The sequence below is a fragment of the Salmo salar genome, chromosome ssa03 (genome assembly GCF_905237065.1).
Source record: "Salmo salar chromosome ssa03, Ssal_v3.1, whole genome shotgun sequence".
Classification (NCBI taxonomy): domain Eukaryota; kingdom Metazoa; phylum Chordata; class Actinopteri; order Salmoniformes; family Salmonidae; genus Salmo; species Salmo salar.
The window spans coordinates 37,112,751-37,135,648 of NC_059444.1; the positions used below are offsets into that span (position 1 = coordinate 37,112,751).

The following is a 22,898-nucleotide window of genomic DNA, read 5'->3' on the forward strand; positions in this document are numbered from 1 at the left end:
CAGATCTGTGCCTTGACATAATCCTGTCACGGAGCTCTACAGACAATTCCTTCGACCTCATGGCTTGGTTTTTGCTCTGACATGCACTGTCAACTGTGGGACCTTATTTGGACAGGTGTGTGCCTTTCCAAATCATGTCCAATCAATATAATTTCTCACAGGGGGACTCCAATCAAGTTGTAGATACATCTCAAGGATGACCAATGGAAACAGGATGTACCTGAGCAAAATGTTGAGTCTCATAGCGAAGTGTATGAGTACTTATGTAAATGAGGTATTTCAGTTTTTTATTTCCAATAGATTTGCAAAAATTTCTAAAACCTGTTTTTGCTTTGTCATTATGGGGTTTTGTGTGTAGATTGATGCACTCTATATACACATCAATTACAAAGTACATGAAAAGCCAACACAAAACACATTGTTCAGTAAAAAGGCCCTATAACGTTAAGTATAACATCTGTCTTGCTCTGTCTTGATCTCCCTTCTTTCTCCTCTTGACACATTCATGTGCACACACCCTTTATCTAAAATATGATTCACTGGCTAGAATATTTTTATTGTGTAAATCATTAAAGAAGAATATCTACATGTATTGAATCGGCTGTTTACTTTAACACGGTGCATCACACACGGATGTTTGGCAATTTGTCAAGCTGAGAGGAGACAGGGAAAGCGAAAGGTGACAAGCTTTGTCATCTTACTTCATGGCCAACCCCACCTCCTGCTTTCTGTCTCTCTCTTTTCTTCTCTCTCTCCCTTTCACTGCCTCTACCCAATCCTTCCCTTTCTGCATCTCTCCATCTCCCCCTCTCTCTCTCTCCATTAATCCCCCCACTATCTCTCCCTTTGTCGCTCTCCTACACACTCCCGCTGTCCCCAGTCACCCCCTTCACACTGTCCTTTCACACTCCCCATCTGTGCCTGTTTTAGAGCACCACAGAGAGCCAATCACTCTCTCTGATTGTTAAACAGAAGTGTCCATGCGGGATGTCTCCCCTCTGTCCTTAAAATCCTTCACAGTACACTCCAGTCAGACCATAATACTGCATTTATTAACCAACAGTTATTCTCCTATCACACTGTAAATTAAATTTAGTACCCAAGCTTGATGAGGACCACAGAATGCTCCAGAATGGTTTCAGTAACGCTTATGGCTTGTTCGTACAGTCCTGTAAAATGTCTGACCACAGAGATCGTGTGTATAACACTAGTACTGCATTGGGAGCCACTCTTGAGTTTTGAGTGCTGCTATGTCAAACACCATATTCAGGGAACTGTCATTTAGTCATATGGTCAGTAAGCACAGACAAAATGTATCCACATCATTAAACATCACATATAGCAACTCCATTATTGACTAGAGTGGTAGTGGTAACCATTGGTAACATTTCCATCCCATCAGTGCTATACAATAGCAAGTAGCAACTCTATGCTCTATGCAACACTGCATCTAATGTTTTGCTCAATATGACATTGAAAAGGCATTTGTGATTCGACCGCCTCATCATACGCTTGAGCACGCCATGTCTTATGGCATTGAATATGTCATCTGAGCTAAAGAAGCTGATTAATGTATGTTTAGGAAGCCGTAATGATCTGAGGAGATGTGCATCCTTTTCTATGTGACTACCCTCTTCCCATATTCTTCTGCGTCACACAACGCCCATCTTCATTTTCCCAATGTGTCCGACTGCTTACCATCTCTGCGTCTTTCCAATGTGACCACCCACTTTCCGCTTCTCAATGCGTTTTTCCCAGTGGGCGCCTCCCACACTAAGACTTTAGTTATCACTGGTTTCCCCTGTGCATGAGATGCTCGTTTGAATGCATGAAAATGAGTCCGGAGTGCAAGTTCACTGAGCGTGAAGGAGGGATGGGGGGGAAGGATGGGAAGAGGAGAGAAGGAGGGGAATAAGAGTTAAGCCATGAACTGCCTCGTCCCAGCCATAAGGACAGCTGCAATCATGTGAGCCGTAATCATTTCATCTCATTCTGCTTGTGGAAACAGTGCATTGAAACGTCGCTAGTCCTATCTCTGGTTCAGGGCTAGGCTGCAGGGCTCTGGGGCTTTGAAGCGTGGATGGGCCTTGTCATGTGACCATGGAGACTTGGCTGCCTGCTGTACTGTATGTCCTGGGAGGATGATTTATGGACTGATACAGCTGATTGGGTCGGCTGAGAGAATGCAAATAAGCATGCACGCATGCGCACACACACACACACACACACACACACACACACACACACACACACACACACACACACACACACACACACACACACACACACACACACACACACACACACACAGAGTATACACACAGGGCTTCCCTCTGATAGAGAAGCCCTCTGGGTGCTATAGTTAACAGTGGGCCATGAAAACGTCCCTAAAATCGCTCCATCGTATCACAACGCACAATTAGGCCCGGGATGGCATTGCCCCAGAGTTTGTGGTGTGGTATGGTGCTGCCTGGATATGCTCCTCTTGGGCAATGCCTGCCTGCACTACCCTTCCTTCGTGGTTATGCCCACAGGGTTGTGAGGGAGGGAGACGTGGTGTCGGTAGGGTCGCAAGCACCACTGCCTCCTGGGTACAGGCTGTTTATTGTGATTATAGGCCTGGGCGGTGAACACTCAGACTGGGGTACTGGTTAGAGCAACAGCAATCCAGCTCCAGTCCCTTAGAGGAATACACTAACAGCAGTCTCCTAGATTAGCTTTTTCCTTCACAGACCCCATGCAGCAAAAGAGCCTGTGGGGAGATATTCATCTCACAATGTAATCGCTACAACACAAGGTAGAATAGGCATACATGCCACTGTGGCTATGGAAGCCCACGAGTACATTCTGAGACGTCCAAGACTTCTTGAAAATACGAATTAATCGCAAGAGGGGAGAGTTTGAAACATCATTAAAGCCAGCAGCAGCCATTTGTACTAGTTTTCAGGAGGAACAACCTTGGGCCATCATCGTTGTCTCGTCACCAGTGTTGAAATGAAATCCATCAAGAAGCACCTCCGTGTCTATCCATCTTCGAGAGCACGAGCTGAAAGAAAATGGCATCCGTTTTTTTTTTTTGCCTTCCTTGTCATCTAACGTGGCAGTGTGCCCTCACGCAGAATACAAGGAGTTAAAGCCATTCTTTTTGTGCCGAGCCATCAGTGGACGGAAGGCAGAGCGGAAAAGGAGAGAGAAGTGATTTCCATGCTAATGGGAATGTTCGCGGCAGGGCTTTCTCTCTCTCTCTCTCTCTCTTTCTCTCTCTCTCTGTCGGTCTCTGTCGGCACATATGAATGTAGCTGCTGGACTGTGAAAGCCACGGGGGGGCTTACCCATCCACGTCTCGTGTGGGGATGCTGCTGGCTGGCTCACGTGGGCACTGTCACTGGCAGGGGGTAGAGTTAGAGAGGAGTGGGTGGTGGTGGTGGTGGAGGAGGAGGTAGGGTTAAAATAGAACCTAACTCGAAAAATGGAACACCCCAAGGGGACATGTGTAGTTGGCGGAACTTTTGCATTTGCCACTCTTGCCTCTGTGGGGTTTCAGCAGGGGGTTTGAGTGGCTGCCTGACCATGTCCAACCAAAGACGTTCCCTGCGGTCTATGTCCAACCGAGCGCTTCCCTGGGGTCTGCTGCTCAAATAGGAAGACGTGGAAATGTGCCAGTGATGTCAAAGAAAACCTTCTGCCAGCGACAACGGTAGTAGAGGTGAAATCGCCTCAGTCTGTCCTCTCTCATTTCTTATGTATGAGCTTGGCTGGAACCCTGCTTCCACATTTATGCTGGTAATACATAGTGCATGAATCCACATCAACGTCCCCCTCGAATGCTTGCGTTGTTAAACAAATGCTCACCACTTCAAAGTGTATACAGTAGATTATACAGTCAAATATGAAGCTAGCAAATTAATCGGCAAATGAAGGCTGTTCTGCTGTGGCTCTCAATGCCTTCGGTTTGAGTGGCTCCCGTCCAGCTGTTTCAGTGGGTCAAAGATGAGTGATGATGTGAAGTAGTTATTGGTGAATAAACACAGCCATTAGACTGTTAGGATTGGATATGTGGGCAGGGGAGCTGACCTCAGTTGCTACGCAGTCGCTTAGGAGAGGAGAGAAGGCCTGGAACACTATAGCCATGCCAGATCTGTATGTGCCAACTCTGACACTCGTCAGTTGACTAAAGCACATACATTGGACAGGCTATGATGAACACTGCCTCTAAGGCCAAGAAGAAGCCAGTAGAGAGGAGAGAAGGTCTAGGTCATGGCAGGAAAATGTGAGGAAACAATTGTAACTTGACCCTGTATTTGACCTTTGACTCTTTGACTCTTCCTCCAAGGCCTTGAAGAACTCACAGAGCTCATCAGAATATGAGATCGCCCTCTCTCTGCCCTTCATAATCTAGTCTGCACTCTACTGAACACAACTACACTGAGTGTACAAAACATTAAGAACACCTTCCTAATATTGAGTTGTACCCCTTTTGCCCTCAGAACAGCCTCAGTTCGTCGGGGCATGAACTCAACAAGGTGTCGAAAGCATTCCACAGGGATGCTGGCCCATGTTGACTCCAATGCTTCCCACAGTTGTGTCAAGTTGGCAGGATGTCCTTCGGGTGGTGGACCATTCTTGATACACATGGGAAACTGTTGTGTGAAAAATCAAGCAACGTTTAATTTCTTGGCACAAACGGTGCGCCTGGCACCTACTACCATAACCCGTTCAAAGGCACTTCAATCTTTTGTCTTGCCCATTCACCCTCTGAATGGCACACATACACAATCCATGTCTCAATTGTCTCAAGGCTTAAAAGTCCTTCTTTACCCTGTCTCCTTCCCTTCATCTACACTGATTGAAGTGGATTTAAGTGACATCAATAAGGGATCATAGTACCTTTCACCTGGATTCACCTGATCAGTCTGTTAATGTTTTGTACACTCAGGTGTTTCTCAATATGCATACTACCGTGCTCCACACTCTCATGCTCTGACTGCATTCTCCGTCCACGTTCTCTTGAGTACGTTCTTGCGAGGACGAGTGTGGAGAATGCATAAAACAATACATTTGTTGTATTACTGTATTACCTCACGCTTCACTTCCCCATTCACTGAACCTTCTTCCAGCCAGGACAATGGCAACAATAGAGACAAACCAAGATATACACAAACCAAACGTTTTACTTCATAATTATCAGCTAGATATGTGAATTGTAATAATCTAGCTAGAGAGCTAGTTAAACAGGCAAAAATGACCTAAAACTTGTTATATGCAATATAATGTCCATTCTTCGTGGGTAGCTAGCTAACAATTCTTTGTGGCAATTCTTTGTGGCCAAAATTAACACAGCATGTATTTATTAACATAAAATATAAAATATTGTTGTCAGGCAACATATGAAATGTGAATAGGCAACATTTCATTCCGAAGTTGGAGTGTATTTATATAGCTATTTTTTTTATGGCTCCCGAGTGGAGCAGCGGTCTAAGGCACTGCATCTCCGTGCAAGAGACGTCACTACAGTCCCTGGTTCGAATCCAGGCTGCATCACATCCGGCCGTGATTGGGAGTCCCGTAAGGCGCCGTACAATTGGCCCTGTGTTGACCGGGTTAGACCGTCATTGTAAATAAGAATTTGTTCTTAACTGACTTGCCTAGTTAAATAAAGGTTTTTATATAAAAAATATATACACTGCCGTTCAGAAGTGTGGGGTCACTTATAAATATCCTTGTTTTTTTTTTGGTCCATTAAAATAACATCAAATTGATCAGAAACACAGTGTAGACATTGTTAATGTTGTAAATGACTTTTGGAACTGGAAACGGCAGATTTTTTATGGAATATCTACATAGGCGTACAGAGGCCCATTATCAGCAACCATCACTCCTGTGTTCCAATGGCACGTTGTGTTAGTTAATCCAAGTTTAGCATTTTAAAAGGCTAATTGATCATTAGAAAACCCTTTTGCAATTATGTTAGCACAGCTGAAAACGGTTGTTCTGATTAAAAAAGCAATAAAACGGGCCTTCTTTAGACTTGTTGAGTATCTGGAGCATCAGCATTTGTGGGTTCGATTACAAGCTCACAAGGCCAGAAAAAAAGAACTTTCTTCTGAAACTCGTCAGTCTATTCTTGTTCTGAGAAATGAAGGCTATTTCCTGCGAGATATTGCCAAGAAACTGAACATCTCGTACAACGCTGTTTACTACTCCCTTCACAGAACAGCGCAAACTGGCTCTAACCAGAATAGAATAAATTGGGTGTTTGATTTTTAACTAAGTTTGACTAATTTAGTTGGGCATCGTTGCTCAGTTGCAATTACAAAAGTAATAGTGATAGTGACGATAACAAAACAATTAAGTAATTAGCAATAATTCCAATACTTATTATTGCTAATTAAGTTCCTCATCCTCAGAGGAAGTCCTAATTAAAATAGAGGTGATTAATATTGTCCTCCTTTTTATCATTTTATTTTGCTCCCCATTTCTTTTTCCTCTTTATTAATATTTCATCTAAAGTTCAGAGCTTTCTGCTTCAATAGACAGTAAAATCACTATTGGAAACATTACTCTCAGACTCTCTTTCTCTCCATTTTTCTCTCTCTTTCTCTTGCTCACTACCTCCCTCTCTCTGGCTCCCCATACCAACTCTCACTTTTTCTTTATTTCCGTTCAACCTGTGTCACCCTCTCTCTCTCTCTCATCTCTCTCTCATGCATTTCCACTTCCACTCTCCCGCTCTCGTCCTCTCTTTTCCCTATCTGCATCCCTTTCTATGGCCAGTCGTGTGTACTAGTCATACTGATTCTGTCCATTTATAGTGTTCTCTCAGTAATACCCATCATTCAGTCAGTGTCCTCTGTGTCCCTGGGGACTGTTCACTTCCTCCTACTCATTACAGCATTAATGTAGAGGCCCATCCATTTATGAGGTAAATACAGTATGTAATATATATCATGTCTCTCTAAGTGTGGCAGTAATGTAGTGGAGGACTCATTCATCCTGCAGGCATGCCATGTTAACCCTTTGTTGCCTGGTCCTGCAGTATTAGAGTGGTGCCGTGATGTCCAGTTAGCCTGCCGGTCAAATAGCCGAGCCTCTCTCTCTCCCTCCCTCTATCTTGCTGTTTTTCTCTCTATCTCTCTCACTCTCCCCCAATCTATCTCTCTGTATTAGCCTACTAATATTTATGCCTACATTTCTCCCACTCTCCAGCCTTCTCTCCCTCCCTTGCTGTTCTCTTCCCTTAAGCCTCATCCACTAGAAGTGCTTGTGTGATGGACTCTTACTAAACGGATGCAGATTTTATTCAGGCTATTTTCAACCAGTGCGTGCACTTTAGCCAGCTAGACACTTTTTTAATGACTCTCCTTACTCCCACCACTTCGGAGAAACAGAAAGCCTCCTACCCAAATAAGACGGGTCCTACCCCCCCCCCCCCCATCTCTCAGCCCTCTCCTCTCCTAGCGTTATTACTATAGCCTACCCTGCAGTGAGTCTGCAACTCACTGTCCCTGTCCTCTTCTCTCTTTTCATTTTCCTTTTGGTTTCATTTCACAGAATTCATAACCTATGTGCCCCTTTCAGAATCTCTTTTACTAGGACTAGTCACCTCTTCTCTTTTTATCCTTCTTTCACTCCGTACCTCCTCCTCCCTCTATCCTCAGCTCCTTGTCCTCCTGTCTCAGTGTGATGTCACAGATAAACCTGTTTAAACTACAGCCACCCCTAATTAACTCCCACTGGCTGTCACTTCACTTCCCCTTTACACTAATCTCCCATCAGTGTGGCCTGTTTCAACCAATCACCACGCTTTGCCCAGGTGCCCTGACCAATCACGGTGTTCGTAATTTAACCGTTGAACACTAAAAAGCAGTTTAGTAGTCTGGGGGAAAAAAGTATCTTCTGTTATCTCCAGTGAGGTGAGGGGGAAGATGGCGAGTTGAAGGTGTTTCTCTTTGAAGTGCACTTGAGCAGACCACCGTGGAGGGGTTTGAGCAGACCACCGTGGAGGGGTTTGAGCAGAGCACCGTGGAGGGGTTTGAGCAGAGCACCGTGGAGGGGTTTGAGCAGAGCACCGTGGAGGGGTTTGAGCAGAGCACCGTGGAGGGGTTTGAGCAGACCACCGTGGAGGGGTTTGAGCAGAGCACCATGGAGGGGTTTGAGCAGATCACAATGGAGGGGTTTGAGCAGACCACAATGGAGGGGTTTGAGCAGACCACAATGGAGGGGTTTGAGCAGACCACAATGGAGGGGTTTGAGCAGACCACAATGGAGGGGTTTGAGCAGACCACAATGGAGGGGTTTGAGCAGACCACAATGGAGGGGTTTGAGCAGACCACAATGGAGGGGTTTGAGCAGACCACAATGGAGGGCTTTGATTCTCTCTCCTGAGCGCAATTACCAAGGCCTGATGGGGAGCACTGTATCAGAGAGCCACAAAATATTGAGCCTGTGTCCACCCATGGTGCTTCACCACAGCTCTCTAGAAAGGCCAGAGCCAGGAGTTTCAAGTGATGTGTGATTATTGTTGCCTTGGCATCCTGTCCTCATATTATTTGGAGCTGTCGCTCCCTCTTTCTTTCCCTCTCGCCTTCTCCATCGATCTCCAGTGGACATGATGAATGATTTCAGTTGCCCGCTTGACTACATGGTGAGAGGAAAGCTGATAATGACTACTTTACCATCGCCATCACGCCTCCCCCCATTCACTCCTACAGCTGTCTCTCTCTGTTTGTTTGTTTGTGTTGTGTGTGTGTGTGTGTGTGTGTGTGTGTTTGTGTGTGTGTTTGTGTGTGTGTGTGTGTGTGTGTGTGTGTGTGTGTGTGTGTGTGTGTGTGTGTGTGTGTGTGTGTGTGTGTGTGTGTGTGTGTGTGTGTGTGTGTGTGTGGTGCACGCACCTGCATCACTGCTCTTGTGTAACATAGCTCTGAGATTTATGATTGCCTTCAAGCAGTAAATCGACATATAGACAACTGTTACAACGAGTGTTTGTTGTGTATGTTAATGAGAGAGAGAGAGAGTTTCTCTGCATCTGTGTGGGTAGGCTGATAGTTTTTTTGGGGGGGGATCACTTGAATAGAACTTAGCTAATTTTGGGTGTCATTAGTAATATGAATGTTTTGTGGGATGGTCTGAGTCTTTGCCTTCTGGTGCCCAGTGTCCCAGATGGTTGATTCGTCGTCATGGCAAATAAACTGATATGTTATGTTGATTCATTGGCACAGTTTCCCCTTCAGTAGGCAGGCCCAGGCCCCGGAGTCTCTGTGGGCGTAAGCATGCTGAGTTTCATGTTTCGCTGCCTTAGGAGATGGAAATGTACATTTATATCCTGTAATATACACGGTTTGTTCTTTCTTTAACTCATTATTAGAATACAAAGAATATGTATTTATTATTCATAGCCTACGGAGCATAAATGTATATTTTTGCTGACATCGTGCCCAGCCAATCCCTCAGGACACCACACCCACACACGAGGGCACCTAGGGACCGGAGTTGTTCCTGACCACATGCCCTGATGACGAAAACATGAGTTCATGTGGTCAGGAAAACTCCTGGCCCCTACTCAAACATGTCAGTGATAGTACTTGGATCCTAAATCAGGTGTCATAAGCAGATAGCTGCTAGAAGAAGGAGAAGGTTGGTCGTTGGGCCAGAGGATCAAAGAGCAGGTGAACGACCAGGGAGCAGATAACTCTCAAGGGCCCAGCACTTGGATGTTGTACTGTAGAAATGAGCTTGATGACTTAAGCTGTGGACATGATGCCGCTTGATTGATGTCAATTGTGGTGGCTAACGCTACATTCTCCTTATGTTTGAAGAAATATAGGACACAATTCTGGTGTTTGTCCAATGTTAAAAGTGATGGCAAACATTATCTTCCACCGTAATTCATTGATTGGATTAATACATTACAATTTAACATTTGTCCTGTGTTTTGTTGTGAAGGACAAAATCCTTATCTAACATTTTGTCTTACTCTGATGTAGGCGGATACAGACTGTCTTACTCCGTGTTTATTTGATGTAGTCCCGATGTTGTCTGGCTGAAGTGCTGGTTATCATTTTTACTGTCACAAAACACTTCTTACAATGTTATTCCCTCTGAGCCCCAGTGTTTATCAGATTTTCCCGAGCAATAGCAAGGTGTGGATAGCTGCTCTGCTGAATGAGCACGTCAGTTTTGTGTATGTATGGCAAAAATATATATTTCTTTCTCCCCACCTCCCTTGATCTTGTCACTTGAGTTGATGGCCCGTGTGTGGTATACACCAGTTTGCCAAGCGACTGTGAAGTGTAAGAAATGGACTGTGCGTGAGCAATGCAGACCTGCGACTGACTAGCTAGCTACTGTATTGCTCTGTGCTCTCTCCCAGAAAGATTGAGTCACGGGAGCAGTGTATTTGTCTGTAATATAAACTGCAGCTCCAGCAAAAGGGCCTTTTACTGTGGTGATTTAATGTGAAGAGCACTATAAGGTAAAGTCCCCTGCATGTTTAAACATATCTGAGTGGAGAAGAACCAAAGGCCTATTATCTGTCCTTGATTAAAGGCCCAGTGCAATCCAAAACAGGATTTTCCTGTGTTTTATGTATATATTTCAACACTATGAAGTTGGAATAATACTATGAAATAGTGAAAATTATGATAATGCATTTTTAGTGTAAGAGCTGTTTGAAAAGGCTGGCTGAAATTTCGGCCTGTTTTGGAGGAATGGGAGTTTTGGCCTGCCTGGTGACATAACCAGGCGGTAAATGAGTTAATTGACCAATAAAAAAGAGGGTTGCAAACCTCTCTACCAATTACAGCTAGTTTTAAGATGTCCCCTCCCCACTAGGACACTATTGTTGTTTCTTTTTGACCATTTTAATTGAAAACAAAAAAACGCTGCATTGGACCTTTAATAATCAAACTTGTTAGCAGATAAGAAATAACAGCAGGAGACGAACACAGACATTGACATTTATGAGTCCTCTCTATCTCGTCTCACCAAACACAAACAACGTAGGCAAGAAGAAAGGCGTGTCATGTAACCTGTGATATGTCTCTCTCCCCTGCCATGGCCTCTTCCCTCACTCACTCCCCCTCCTCCCTGTTTTTCATCATATCCCTTATCTAAATCTCTCTTTTTCTCTTCCTCCCTCCTCTCTCTCTCTCCCTCCTCTCTCTCTCTCCAGGTATGTGGTCGTTCTCCGTGTCCGAGCTGGCTGTTCCGGGGGCGGAGGTGGGCCGTATCTCGGCAACAGATGCTGACCTGGGCGACAATGCCAAGCTGGAATATACCATCCTGGAGGGAGAGACAGGGAACACCTTCAACATCAGCGGAACGAACCAAGAGGCTGTGATCACACTGAACAAGGTGAGAGGGAAGGTAGATGTGAGAGTAAGCGAGGGAACGTGTTTGATGTTACCCGAGAGAGAGGGTTGGAGGGAACGAGGGAGGGCGGAACAGGGTGGAATAATGGAACAGATGATGAGGAGGAGGAAAGGAGGAGAGAGAGGAAACAGGTGAGCCTGCTATGCTGGATATCTAGGGTTTTCTCTCTGAGCCAGACGGTCATATCTGTGTGTGTGCTTGTTGAATCAGCTCACATTTGCCTTGATGCTGTCTGATTCTAGATGATTCCCCCCAGAGCTGACTGTCACTCTGGGTTATCTACTAATGAAGACGTGTGGTTGGGGATGAGAGCTGACACTGTGTTTGTTGCGTGGAACATGTGTGTGTATGTGTGTCTGTCTCCCGCGTTATTACTCACCTGTGAGTGGGCCTCTCTCACGTGTGATGTTGATGTTGACTGACATCAATAGCAGCAACACCAAAGACCTCTAGTCTGTCTCAGAGACACGCCTGAAATATGCTATTTGAAGCTAAATTAGCCTTTCAAAGAGGCACATACACAGTGTGTGAGTGTTAAAAATATACCCTGCTCTTTAATATAGCCTGTCTCTTAGATCTGAGATATGAGAGACTCTGAGGCGCCTCTGATGGTCATCCAGTGTGTGTGTGTGTGTGTGTGTGTGTGTGTGTGTGTGTGTGTGTGTGTGTGTGTGTGTGTGTGTGTGTGTGTGTGTGTGTGTGTGTGTGTGTGTGTGTGTGTGTGTGTGTGTGAGTGCCTGCGGATGTGTGTGTCACTGTGACAGTACCCCCAGGGTTTGTGAGATGTGTTAAAAAAGCCTTGGCCGGAGGTAGGGTTGAGAAGGATTTCCAGGCCTGGGATGTGTTACTTTGATAAGAGAGAGAGGGGAGGGAGGGAGGGAGGGAGGGGGGAAGAGACAGTGAGAGGGGGAGAGGGAAGGGGAAACAGAGAGAGGTGAGGGAAAGGGGTGGGGGCACTGATGTATAAAAGGACTGGAAACTGCGTCCAAGATGTCCGACCATTGTTTTTCACGTAATCTACTCACGTTTGCACCCGCCGATTCATGGACCGTCTATATCCGGGTTGCGTCCGGTTTACATGACCCAACATCACATGTGCACTAGCACTCAGTGGGCACAGGGAGCACCGCGAGAAGCGACGACGTCGTCACGTCATCCAAAAACATGGCAGACATTGGATGAATATAAAATGTAAAAATCTTCGGTGATAGAAAAAAAATCGGCCTCAGCGACAATTATTGGAATTTTTCAATGGATGCTTTGTGGACAAAGGTCATGACTAAAGTGTCTTATTTGGAATTTTCTAATCTGACTTCTCTATGTGGCTGTCAATGGAAATTGTATTTCTGGTCCGGGCGTCAGTTAAACTGTAGTACAGAAGCAAGACTGTAGGTGCAGTTGAAACCGTGCTTCAAGACCAGAACCCTGGCCCCTTGGGGGGGGGTTGGATGGAAGTCGGGGAGGAAAAAGAGAGTGAAATTAGCGAGACAGCCAGAGCAAAAACAGACGGAAGAGATAGTGATAAAGAGAGGAGAGAGAAAAGAGAGAGAGACACAAATGAAGCGGAAAAACACACCCAAAGGAAGACAGGCAGGCTGAAAAATAGAGGTTTGTTTGAGAAAAAAACGATAGAGTTAGAGAGCGAGAGATAGAGAGAGCAATAACATAGAGAGAATGTCTAAGCAGCATCCGGCAGAGGGAGATAGAAGTGATCAATTCACCGTGTGCTCAGTCACTAGAGAAATGAGAGGGAAAACGACTTGTAAACAAATACACACCTCCTCTCACATCCCTCTCCAATCACCTCCTCTCCTCTCACATCCCTCTCCTATCTCCCCTTGGATTCCGACTCCATTGCACTGAGGACGCCAAAACAACACCTACAATTATTTTTCCAATATGGAACGTTGTCTCCCTCCTTCCCCAAAAAGATATTCTGGAAAGAAATAGAAGAGATGGATATTTTTACGTCCGTCTTCTCTAGTGCTCTTCCATGTTGGCTCAGGGAACACACGGTTGTCGTTGTGACAGAGGGAGGATAAGAATGATAGGTGGGCGCTAGGTAGGTGGGTGTAGCTGAGAAGAAGACTTGAGGAGGTTACAAAGGATTTCGCCTTTCAGAGAATCCACACGCAACTAATGGAAAACATAGAAGATACCACACTAATAGAAAAATAAACAAAACCTAAAAATGGCGCTAAGCTCCCGCCACGATTTACACAACAACAAAAAAAAGCTGTGTGTTTGGGTATGTGTTGTATGTGATAAGTGTGTGTGTGTGTGTGTGTGTTGAGGTTTGTGTGTACTGAATCACTCACTGTCGATTTCTTTCAGTTTGTCTGGAGGGAAGAAATAAAAAAAAGGGAGGGGTTTTGTGGAAAGAGATCTTTTTGCCCTTGAGGAAAATATTTCCGACTGGAACAATCTCTGCTACCACTGAGTCTGCCCTGACCTCGATGTGGGAAGAATCTTTCTACCATTGATCTTAGACTTACAGCCACACACACAGCCGCACGGGGACACACACACAGGCACACTGGAATACATACACAGGCAAACACACAGACACAGGCGCACACACATACACAGGCACAAGTGCGCCCAGGCACAAACACACAAACACTGTTGACCTTGGCTTGCAGCTATCCCTGTTAACTATCAGTGGGATGAGAAAAAGGTGGTGTGAAGGAAGGTGTGAAGGAATACAGTAATTTGTTTAAAAAAGGGGAAAAAATGGTGGCGCCTTCCTAAAAGACTGAGGTTCAGCCCTGTGTGATGTGACAGATGACAGAGGGGGGGCGGGGAGAGAGAGAGAGAGAGAGAGAGAGTGTGTGTGTGTGTGTGTGTGTGTGTGTGTGTGTGTGTGTGTGTGTGTGTGTGTGTGTGTGTGTGTGTATCTGTCAGAGACAGACAGCGACAGGCCCATGGGCAGTGGTAGAGAGTGAAGAGGTGGGGTGAGGTGAGGGTGGTGGAGGGTTAGCCAGGGACGTGCAAGGGAAGCTGGGTCGTTAACACTCCGGCAGTCAGTCTGGGTAAAGACTGGAGACTGCCTGTCTCTTATCACTGCTTATTCACAGTCAGTCTCCCAGGGCCACAGCAAACTCTATCTCCTCTCTCTCCATATCTCTCTCTCTCTGTGTCTCTCTCACTCACTCTCCGCATCCCTCTCTCTTTCTGTTTCCCTTTCTCTCACTCTCTCTCTCTCCCTCTCTCTCTCCCTCTGTCATCCCCTCGCTCATCCTCCTCCTCTCCTTTTCTCTTTTCTCAGGGGCCATTTTGTTGGATACTAGCAGTTTTTGTCTCAGTCTGACTCATTGTTGTGATTCTCCCTCTTAACTGCCTGGGCAGAGGTCACCCTAATTCAACCTCTAAACGGTGGCCGGGGATTTGAAAATAGACAACTATTCATTTATGGGTTATATTTAGCAGTAGGTTTATATGACCAGTAGGTTTTTTGAAATGGGCTTTTCTGAGGGCAGTGGATTGAGATGAGATCTAGTCCCTGTGCACACAGTCCTAAACACAGAGAAAGGGAAGGTTCGAAGCCATTAGAATGTGTTTGGAATTGGGAAATACATTTTGGTATCCAATCTCTCAAGTCTTAAATGACACCACTGCCACTCTCATACCGTTGTGTTGGTGCAAACTACAGGTCTACCAGGTAAACATCTCAATCCCATTGATGTTAAATATATATATATATATATATATATATGCCTGAACCATCAAGTGAACTAAGGTTTACAATAAGGCTTCTTCTCTGTAAATAAGCAAGGAGTTCCTTGTTACTGCTCTGCAAAGCTGCCACCCAGTGGTGGATATAACAGCTGTAATCAGAGACAGTTAATTGACATGGTGCCCTCTACTCACATGTGGTAGTGAAGGGGTGGTAAGAAAACTCCAAACTGACCTTTAGAGGCGTTACCCCCATAGGCACTTTTAGGAATGTGTAACCTACCCTGTCAGTGGTCAAGGTGGAGCTATTACCATATTGCGTATACCTACAGTATCCAATCCTTTCACATCTACATGAAGTCAATAGCTTGGGTCTATAAGGTTCTATCTGCAAAAAGATGATTCGGAGATAAGTGGCTTTCAAGTTCCAAACCCTCATTGGTTTGAATGGCGTCAGACTTTTTTAGATTGTATTCTTTTGAACTTAACAACATGAATCAGGGTATTTAGAGTATATACAGTGCCTTTAGAAAAGTATTCACACCACTTAACGTTTTCCACATTTTTTGTGTTTCAGCCTGAATTTAAAATGGATTTAACACAATACCCCATAATGTCAAAGTGGAATTGTGTTTTTTGAAATGTTTACAAAACAATTAAAAATGAGAAGCTGAAATATTTTGAGTCAGTAAGCATTCAACCCCTTTGTTACGGCAAACCTAAATAAGTTCAGGGGTAAACATTTGCTTAACAAGTCACATAATAAGTTGCATGGACTCTGTGTTCAATAATAGTGTTTAACATGATTTTTGAATGACTTCCTCGTCTCTGTACCCCACACAAACAATTATCTGTAAGGTCCCTCAGTCAAGCAGTGAATTTAAAACACATATTCAACCACAAAGACCAGGGAGGTTTTCAATGCCTTGCAAAGAAAGGCACCTATTGGTAGATGGGTAAAAATAACAAAAAGCAGACTTTGAACATCCCTTTGAGCATGGTGAAGTTATGAATTCAACTTTGAATGGTGTATCAATGCACCCAGTCACTACAAAGATTTCACCATGAGGCCAATGGTCATTTTAAAACAGTTAGAGAGTTTAATGGTTGTAATAGAAGAAAACTGAGGATGGATCAACAACATTGTAGTTACTCAACAATACTAATCTAATTGACAGAGTAAAAAGAAAGAAGTATGTACAGAATTTAAATATTCCAAAACATACATTTTGTTTCCAACAATGCACTAAAGTAATCCTAGAGGAAAACCTGGTTCAGTCTGCTTTCCGTCAGACACTGGGAGATGAATTCACCTTTCAGCAGGACAATAATCTGAAACACAAGGCCAAATCTACACTGGAGTTGCTTACCAAGAAGACAGTGACCGAGTTACAGTTTTGACTTAAATCTACCAGAAAATCTATGGCAAGACCAGAAAATGGTTGTCTAGCAATGATCAACAACCAATTTGACAGATGTTGAAGAATTTTTTAAAGAATAATGGGCAAATGTTGCACAATCCAGGTGTGAAAATCTCTTTGAGCCTTACCCAGAAAGACTCACAGCTGTAATCGCTGCCAAAGGTATCTCTACAATGTATTGACTCAGGGGTGTGAATACTTTTGTAAATGAATATTTCATTTTCAATACATTTGCTAAAATTTCTAAAAACATGTTTTCACTTTGTCATTATGGGGTATTGTGTGTACGTTTTTTAATTCAGGCTGTAGCACGACAAAATGTGGAATAAGTCAAGCGGTAGGAATAATGTATAGGTAGAGAACATTGAACAGAACAAGGCTATGGCAACAACTACATTTGGACAAAAAAATGCAGATAGAACCTTCTAGTCACAAGCTCTGGAAGTGCCTGAGGGTAGTAAGACCTAGCTGAGTCCAGAGTGTGTTGACTACACAGCTGCATGCTACACAGGTCTATGACACTGATCCTCAGCAACATTTGGAGTTCAATGAGAAATTGTCCTCAGTTGGTAGAGCATGGTACTTGCAAAGCCAGGATATGATTTCAAATGTACACACGCATGACTGTAAGTCGCTTTGGATCAAAGTTCCTGCTAAATAATATATGCTACATCATAAAAGATGATCATCTTCCCCCAATATATACATTCTCTGATTTCACTCAAGGTATGTTTTTTGGGGGTATGAGCTGTCTATTCATATATCTGTGTGATTCCACCTAGGGACACTTTAATTCCATTGGTTAGCCATTATTTCCATATGCTCTCACTTTAAACGGTTGGCTGATCCACGGTCACCGGCTAGCAGCGCTCCGAGGGTTATCTGTGTTTGTTTTCTCACTGAGAAGAGAGATTGTACTAATCTCCTCGGAGAGAAGGAGAGAGAGAAAGGAGAGAGAGAGAGAGAGAGAGAGAGAGAGAGAGAGAGAGAGAGAGAGAGAGGATAGAACATGGGACATGGAAGAGAGAGAATGAGAGAGAGAGAGAGAGAGAGAGAGAGAGGAAAAGAGAAATAGAGGGACGAAAAAGAGAGAGGAAAAGGGGCATATACCAAAAATATAGGGATGAGTATACATACAGAGGGCAGAGGGAGAAAAAGAGAGGAAGGAAGGACATGAACAGAGTGAGTGACAGAAAGGAGGGAGAGAGAAAGAGCAAAGTGTGGAGAGATTTAGAGGATACTCTGTTCCATCAGTACTAAAGTTGCATGTCTGTCTGCAAAATTGCTCAGAGCTAAGTCTGCAATCTTAAGTGAGTAGTCAGACAAAGACATAATCTTGATGTAAAATGTTGAGAATTGAGTAAAACCTCACATAGGCTACGCCAGCAGGATAGAGAAGGCTCTTATACAGCATCGTGCAGTTAGAGAGATCATTTTTCACTTGCATATTCCCCTACGGTAAGATGGAAACGCTGGCTACACATATACAATAGCTGCAAAGAAGTCGGATTCAGATCATTTAAAGCCTCACTGATCAGCCTGCCCCCCCCCCCCCCCGACACACACACGTATGAGCATGAGCCATATTTGATGCATGATGTATTTGACTATTGTGCCCTACTGGTTAGTTAATTAATTTCATGCTTAGACCGTAGCAAAAGGCAATTGTTACAGAGAAAGAATTAGAATTTCAAAAAAGAGTGGGAGAGAGAGAGAGTGGGAGAGTGAGAGAGTGGGAGAGAGATTGTGGGAGAGTGGGAGGGAGAGAGTGGGAGGGAGAGAGAGAGTGGGAGAGAGAGAGTGTGAGAGAGAGGGAGGGAGAGAGAGGGAGGGAGAGAGAGAGTGGGAGAGAGAGAGTGTGAGAGAGAGAGTGGGAGAGAGAGACGGAGAGTGGGAGAGAGAGGGAGAGAGACAGAGAGAGACAGAGAGGGAGAGTGAGAGTGGGAGAGTGATGGGCATGATACACTAGCACAGGATGCCGTGTGGTGAAACACCACTTCTCATTCATTTCAATGGAAGGAAAGCGGTGAGAAGCAGAGAGGGCGGTGACCTTTGGGTGGTTCGAAGGTGGCGTCGGAGGCGGTGAAAAACTTTCCCCAACTTTATGCAAATCACCAGTGGTGACCTCTGGGCGATGACCAATCATATCGAGTGGTTCCCATGACAAATTTGATGCTATGCGACCCAAGGCTGGAGACTTTCTTCAGCAAAGATGGCTGACAAAAATACTAGGATGGAAGCAAATGTAAGTGATTATAGCGTCATAACGAATCATGCATAAAATTGTACAGTAAAGAGGAATATTAGTTAATGTAGAGACAAACGATTACGCATATTTTTTTATCATAAAGTTAATTTACAACAATTGCGATTTAGCAAGCTAGCTAGCTAGCTTTATGCGTATGAAATTGTAATTCTGGTTGTTTAATGTTTTAGGGACTCCTGAAACAACCAGCAAACCAGGCTGTCGTCTTGTGAAAGAGCGGATGTAAAGAATCTAGCTAGCTAAAGCATTTACTGCAAATTGAATGTATAATTTTGTAAGCTTGCCTTGCTGATATTTGCCATGCAATGCAGATAGATTAAATAACGTAGCTAGCTATGTTCTTGCTTATTGTGCAGTGGAGGATAAAAATACCTGTATGCCTATGGATGTGTAGCTAGCTATCTAGCCGATCTGTGTATGAACCCTAAAGCATTTGGTATACATATTAGTTCAGACCTAGGTATGAACCTCAGCTATCATATCCAGTTGTATCAAAACAGTCTCAATGACATTAATGAAGCCTATGGATTGAGTAGAATATAATATAACTTTGTGCCAAGGATGCAAGTCGTATATACAGTGAGGGAAAAAAGTATTTGATCCCCTGCTGATTTTGTACGTTTGCCCACTGACAAAGAAATGATCAGTCTATAATTTTAATGGTAGGTTTATTTGAAAAGTGAGAGACAGAATAACAACAAAAAAATCCAGAAAAACACGTCAAAAATGTTATAAAATGATTTGCATTTTAATGAGGGAAATAAGTATTTGATCCCTCTGCAAAACATGACTTAGTACTTGGTGGCAAAACCCTTGTTGGCAATCACAGAGGTCAGACGTTTTTCTTGTAGTTGGCCACCAGGTTTGCACACATCTCAGGAGGGATTTTGTCCCACTCCTCTTTGCAGATCTTCTCCAAGTCATTAAGATTTCGAGGCTGACGTTTGGCAACTCGAACCTTCAGCTCCCTCCACAGATTTTCTATAGGATTAAGGTCTGGAGACTGGCTAGGCCACTCCAGGACCTTAATGTGCTTCTTCTTGAGCCACTCCTTTGTTGCCTTGGCTGTGTGTTTTGGGTCATTGTCATGCTGGAATACCCATCCACGACCCATTTTCAATGCCCTGGCTGAGGGAAGGAGGTTCTCACCCAAGATGTGACGGTACATGGCCCCGTCCATCGTCCCTTTGATGCAGTGAAGTTGTCCTGTCCCCTTAGCAGAAAAACACCCCCAAAGCATAATGTTTCCACCTCCATGTTTGACGGTGGGGATGGTGTTCTTGGGGTCATAGGCAGCATTCCTCCTCCTTCAAACACGGCGAGTTGAGTTGATGTCAAAGAGCTCCATTTTGGTCTCATCTGACCACAACACTTTCACCAGTTGTCCTCTGAATCATTTAGATGTTCATTGGCAAACTTCAGACGGGCATGTATATGTATTCTTGAGCAGGGGGACCTTGCGGGCGATGGAGGATTTCAGTCCTTCAAGGCGTAGTTTCTTGGTTACTATGGTCCCAGCTGCCTTGAGATCATTGACAAGATCCTCCCGTGTAGTTCTGGGCTGATTCCTCACCGTTCTCATGATCATTGCAACTCCACGAGGTGAGATCTTGCATGGAGCCCCAGGCCGAGGGAGATTGACAGTTTTTTTGTGTTTCTTCCATTTGCGAATAATCGCACCAACTGTTGTCACCTTCTCACCAAGCTGCTTGGCGATGGTCTTGTAGCCCATTCCAGCCTTGTGTAGGTCTACAATCTTGTCCCTGACATCCTTGGAGAGCTCTTTGGTCTTGGCCATGGTGGAGAGTTTGGAATCTGATTGATTGATTGCTTCGGTGGACAGGTGTCTTTTATACAGGTAACAAACTGAGATTAGGAGCATTCCCTTTAAGAGTGTGCTTCTAATCTCAGCTCGTTACCTGTATAAAAGACACCTGGGAGCCAGAAATCTTTCTGATTGAGAGGGGGTCAAATACTTATTTCCCTCATTAAAATGCAAATCAATTTATAACACTTTTGACATGCGTTTTTCTGGATTTTTTTGTTGTTGTTCTGTCTCTCACTGTTCAAATAAACCTACCATTAAAATTATAGACTGATCATTTCTTTGTCAGTGGGCAAACGTAAAAAATTAGCAGGGGATCAAATACTTTTTTCCCTCACTGTACATGTAGTTATTACCATGCATGAGATCCTCACATCCTCCCGCCTGTACATTTAATATATTCACTGATCATGTAACTCTACCTTGGCAAATAAAGGTGCAGTTCAGTTATGAATGTCTTTGAGATTATTTTTCAGTCATATCCAATACCAGGAGTATCAAATTCCAGTCTTTGAATGATGCTGTGTCTACATGTATGTACTACAATTATACACTTCAACAGTGTTTACCAATCCTGGTCCTGGGACATCAATGGTTTCACATTGTAACTAGTAAACTAGAAACATGATTTAACTAGTTAAAGGGTGATTTATAATTCATATATACCGAAATATATTTTTAAAAACAGTACACTACACTTCCTATGCATCATGTAAATACTCTAAAACCGGTTCATCTCAATATCTAATTTCCTTCATCTGCATTGATCTGAAATACAGGATAGGTGTAGTATTTCATCAAATGAGAGACTTCATTTCAACCAGTAGAGAATGTGAAACATTTTATTGAAAGAAGTTCATTATCCAAGTGTTATAAATACATGCATTATAAATATTATAATTGTAATATTATAAATACAAGTTCAATCTGTACTTTAATGCACATATGTTGTGCATTACAAAAACAGAGGAAGAAAGAGGTGGTGAGAGAGGTGTAAAAGACAGAAAGGGAAAGATGTAAGAACATACGGGCAGGGAAGGCAGCATATGATTAATGAATCACAGTGCTGCCCAAATATTCTCTCAGTTCATCACAATTACATAATAGTGTCTCTAGTGGCGTCTCCTAACCAGTCTTGGGCTCCCAGTCAGCCCGAAGGTTATCTTAAAAGCTGGTGAGGTGGCGATGACGGGTCTGGGGGTTGGCATCCTCTCTCACATCAAAACATACCTGCAGAGTAGGGACAGATGGAGAGAGATGGCATGTTTATGTTTTTATTTTGTATTCTAACATTGTTATTCATCATAATAATCAGGAGGTGAAATGCAAAACTGACCTGGGATCATTAACTCTGGGACTACTGCATCTCTATCTGTATTTCAATGTAAAGCATCTCTTTAATAATACTTCCTGTTGACCTGACCAAGTGACCTCTCACCTCTGATCAGTTCAGATGCGGGAGAGATTCACCGACACAGCTGATATAACCTAGAGGATTTAGGGAGAAGGGGAGAGAGGGATGAAGTGAAGGAGAGAGACATATTGAGAAAATAAGGTAGTTAAAGAGACAGTGTTCAACAGAAATCTGTGTGTGTGGTCTCACCTGGTGTCCACACTAAGTGGCTGCAGAGTACTTTATGCTGAAAAACATGCAGACACACGAGGACAAACAATATAGCGTAGTTATAGAAATAATGAAGTGTCTTACTATTCTCCATGGTTGGCCCTCTTGCCTATTCTTTGAAGGTGGAAGGAGCCACAGTTATACACCTGAGCCTGCTTAGTGCCCAACACAATCCATCAGATTGATACATGAGTGTGTAGGTGTGGGTTATAGGGTGTTTAATTGTTCTACATTTTTTTTCAATATGGGGGATTCAAAATAGCCTGTTTTGTTTTTGTACAGACATCGCACCCTTACCGAAACAGCACCCTCACCTGAGAAGTAGAAATCAAAGGGAGAGAAACGGTGAATTGAATAACTGCAGTTGACATAGCTAAGTAAATGGAAGAATACTCTTATTGCAATGTGAATGGCTCTTAAAAGAGCCTTTGGTTGTGCATAGTGTAGTCTATGGTGTTGCCAGGGAACAGCAACCTCGTCGAAGAAGTAGGAGGTGAAGATCTCCCGCACACAGATTGCCTCTCTTGCTGCGTTGTTGGACCCCATCCTTGGAACATTCTGCAGAGCAGCAGCCTTCTCCTCTAGCACACGGCGGTGAGCTGCAGATCCCCTCCTGGTCCTCGTGTCCATCCTCATGATGTTATGCAGGACACAGGTAGCCTTCACACACCTGAATTCCTCCAGATGGCCCTGGGCACCCAACCTTGCAGTGGTCTA

At 43.9% G+C, this 22,898-nt stretch overlaps 1 protein-coding gene across 2 annotated transcripts in view; it reads left to right on the plus strand.

The window, feature by feature from the left end:
* The window catches only part of LOC106600236 (cadherin-24), a 123,163-nt gene that overhangs the window by 82,721 nt on the left and 17,544 nt on the right, over positions 1–22,898 (plus strand). For both annotated transcript variants that reach the window (XM_014191556.2, XM_014191562.2), the window contains exon 6: positions 11,171–11,352. In XM_014191556.2, coding sequence (XP_014047031.2) covers positions 11,171–11,352 — 182 coding nt within the window. The remainder of the gene's footprint in view (positions 1–11,170; positions 11,353–22,898) is intronic.